General features: G+C 43.6%; 1 protein-coding gene across 5 annotated transcripts in view; it reads left to right on the top strand.

Moving 5' to 3' along the window:
• Positions 1-2,228: 2,228 nt before the first annotated feature.
• The window catches only part of zgc:158464 (uncharacterized protein LOC791139 homolog), a 95,384-nt gene continuing 94,005 nt past the window's right edge, over positions 2,229-3,607 (top strand). For 2 of the 5 annotated variants that reach the window (XM_034882711.1, XM_034882704.1), the window contains exon 1: positions 2,229-3,049. In XM_034882711.1, the coding sequence (XP_034738602.1) occupies positions 2,618-3,049 (432 nt within the window). In that variant the 5' untranslated portion in view covers positions 2,229-2,617. The remainder of the gene's footprint in view (positions 3,050-3,607) is intronic. The other 3 variants (XM_034882710.1, XM_034882717.1, XM_034882726.1) reach the window with 3 other exon arrangements.

Genomic DNA, 3,607 nt, shown 5'->3' with positions numbered 1-3,607 from the left:
TTCTGCAATCTTCACTGAAATGCTGAGGCAAAAGAACAAGGCATTACAATGATAAAGAATGTGGGAGCTTTGAGCTTGCAATAACTGTTTGAATTGTGGTGTGGCATAACTGACCAATAGTAATATAACAAAATAGAAGGTCAACATAGAAATAGATCTTTAAAGGAGGACTGAAGAGAGAAATGTAGGTCAAATTCTGGTTAGAAGACATTTATGTTACTAAAGTAGCCCTAACATATTGGGTTGTTATATTATGATAAATTGTTTCTCTGATGTCTCAGCCCTCGCGGCACTACCTGGTTCTGCTGTGGAATCCTTTTCAGCGGCACCTGACAAACTCCGGAGCCAACAGACTTTAACAGCACAATAAACCTGTCTAAATAAACTAATCTCTTGCACACCATGTCAAATGTTTGAGCCGTGCAGCAACTTTTGAAGACATTAACATTCGCCAATAGCAATGGATGCTGCAATAACTGATTACTTTCTACATTAAACAAGTAGAAAGGGGGGACATCTACACATTTTGGTATTCATAAAAAAATGTCTGCCGGTGTACCTGGCAATCCTGTATCAAGTATCAATGAATTAAAATGTTTTTCAGTGTCTTTGATCTCTACACTACCAGCCCACCTCACATCATTGAATAGGCTATAATAACTTAAGCAGAATTCTATACATCTCCACATGAATTCCTGCATAGGCTATTCAAAAGACTATATGAGGTGCTGGATTACAGGATTTGCATTTTAAAGGGTGTCAGTGACAGCAGCTGGAGGAAATTAGTGAAAGCAAACGTAGCAATGCAAAAACAGATCTGTGATGTGAGTCAAGCTCGGCAACCTAAATGACACACCTGCTACTGCCGCCACAGATCCTTTAATAGCTACAACATGAGACAGGCTATTACTCTGAAGCACCGGCAATATTTATATCACATACTATGTGTAAATGCAGCACTGGGGTTGCACCTACAGTGTGTATATTGTGAGCTGGAAAATGGATCAAACCTTTCTCTTTTTGTTCTAACATAAACGACCAGTGCTGCGATAAACTGAGGACCATCTGAACCCGTTTTGCTTGTTTTTTTTTCTATTCTTTTAAAGCTTTTATTTATAATGCACTAGTTAAATGTATTAATGTCCTGGCTGTGGGGTGAAATCATTCCTATAAAGTGCAGGAAAATTACACTGGTCAAATTTCTCTCTGCACGCCCAAAGTGCCGCGATGGCAGGATTTCAGGACAGAAATAATAGATTTTGTTTTGATCTCTGGAGCGTGGCGTTGTCTCTCCCAGGGGCCTGCCAGGGTTAAACTCTGATCTGTACACTGTGACTTGCTCGAAGCTGTGTGTGTGTGGTGTTATTAAAAAGAAATATTGCTTCATAAAAAGCTGCTTTGCTGTGGCCATGACTCCTGTTAATGCAGACTGTTGCTGAAGTGTGTCTCTGGGAAGGGAAATGGGACTTTTGTTCATCTGTCCTTTGATTGCAAAGGCAATTAGTGTAAAGCATGTGAACCTATGACCGTCTGCGTCAAAGAGATTGAAAGACACCTTGGAGAGAACTGTTTACTTGTGTTGTTGCTTTGAACAATACACCTCAGCTACTCATGGATTGGTGTAATGAACTTATCTTGTGCATTGCCCAGAGTTGATATACGCTCCAGCATCTCTCTCCACTGGTCATTTGCAATGCAATTTGCAATTAAAACAGTCTGCAGTGGCCATCTGGACATGAGAGCACAATAAACATAGGACACGTTACCCTTGAGACCCACTGGTGGAAGAAACGTTGACCAGAGGAGCTTTTAGGCAAACAGGTTTATTACTTTTTTCTGAGTACATTTATTGTAGAATTTACACTGGTGAGAAATAGGAAATCTATTAACACAGATTTCTTTTTTTTTATCCCAATTCTTTTTAATGAATAATTTTACTAGTATTTGAATGCAACATAACTATACAATGACATATATCAGATGATTAAATTCCCCTGCAGGCCACTCATTCACAAAGTGGAGTTAGGGACCGTGTGAGAAACTTGCAACAAATGACAGGATGTTGGAGCAAAACTTGTAATCACTTTTATTTTTACCGCTATTGGCATCACTTCAGCTCTAGCAGCCAATACATATATCCTGTTACATCCTTTTGAATTTAACACCAACATTCCTTATCAGATGGAGCTCGGAGCTTGGGGGTTTGAAAAAAAGGAGATTCATGCAACGGTGAATGTATTGTCAGCGGGGTTTTAGAGGTCCGGTAGGTGGCAGTGAATGTTCTCAGGTAGGTAGGGCAGGTTGTGTGGGGGGGGGGCGCGTGTGTTCTACTTGCACAAGCGCTCCCATGTTGCGTAGTCTGGAAACCTGACGTGGAGAGCAGCCGAGCCGTGAGTGACAGAGTTGCGGCAGGGCAAATCACAAAGTGCCTGTGGCCGCGCTTCCCCTGCTCGCGCACTCCTTTCCGAACCGAGAGTCTCGTGCGACTTGCTCCGACACCGGTCGTTTGGCTGCGGGTGGCTCGAGAAACCTACTTTGACGAACAGACTCGGGCTCCGCTGGCAGGAAAGGTGGAAGTAAACTACATTCATTGACTTAAGAGCGATGCGCTGGCAGCATGGCCAAGTGGTTCAAGGAGCACTTAGGATTCAAAACTACCAAAGCACCCCCTCCGGCGCCTCCGAAACCGGACTACAGACATTGTCACACCGGTGTGCCCATTGCGCCTGGCTACCAACAAACAAGCTCGGGGGCCACCTTTCCGAGCCCCGCTCAACCGGACATCCTCGCTGCTTACAAACTACAGAAGGAACTGGACTTCGAGGACCCGTACACTTCAGGTGGAAATATTTCCTTTGGCTCGAGCCTAAACACTGTGGGGACGCCGGATATCAAGTATGTGTCACCAAAACACCGACTTATCAAGGTGGAAACAATCGAAAAGAGCAGCCCAGCTCCTGGCGGCGGTGTCACAGTCACCCAAGCTGTTGCTGTAGGGAGTGTTAAATCTCCGACTTCACCTCCTCCGGACCACGACAACAAGGAGAAGGTGGGTGAAGTTTAATCCAAACATTAGTCAGTGTCTGTGTCAAGTAGGGCAACAATTCAACTCATAACTTGCCTGGAATGTTACATATTACAATCCTGAAGACACAAAATTTCTGTTAATTAATCTTGCCTAACATCTAGCCTATCTTTCAGCCTATTATCTCAAATTGAAAGCACAGAATTACGGCTTTAACAAGGTCTGTTTATGAAGCACTTGATTTAGCTACTCCTGTAGTAAGAAATGGATCGTTACAACCGGCAGAACTTGTTATCAAAACCGCACAACGGATGTCCACATGAGTTGCGACATCCGCCTCTCTCTAATAACTAACCTCCACTACAGGGAGTGCTGTGAAGGGAACAGCCTATGTGCTGTGTTGACACACATCTCAATATCAGAGCAGACTTGCCTTAGTATTGAAAATCGGGATCTTTTGCATACTTTGACAGTTGACTTGCTGTAAAGTGCAGGCAAACTGCTCTGCTGGGTGTGCTGTGCCCATTTCTATCTGCAGCCCATTCCCGAGCAACAATGTGATCTAGAAGTATTAGCTATGGC

This window comes from Etheostoma cragini, chromosome 1, assembly GCF_013103735.1.
Source record: "Etheostoma cragini isolate CJK2018 chromosome 1, CSU_Ecrag_1.0, whole genome shotgun sequence".
Lineage (NCBI taxonomy): Eukaryota > Metazoa > Chordata > Actinopteri > Perciformes > Percidae > Etheostoma > Etheostoma cragini.
Note: the sequence above shows the minus strand (reverse complement) of the source record. Positions and strands in the feature narration are given on the sequence as shown.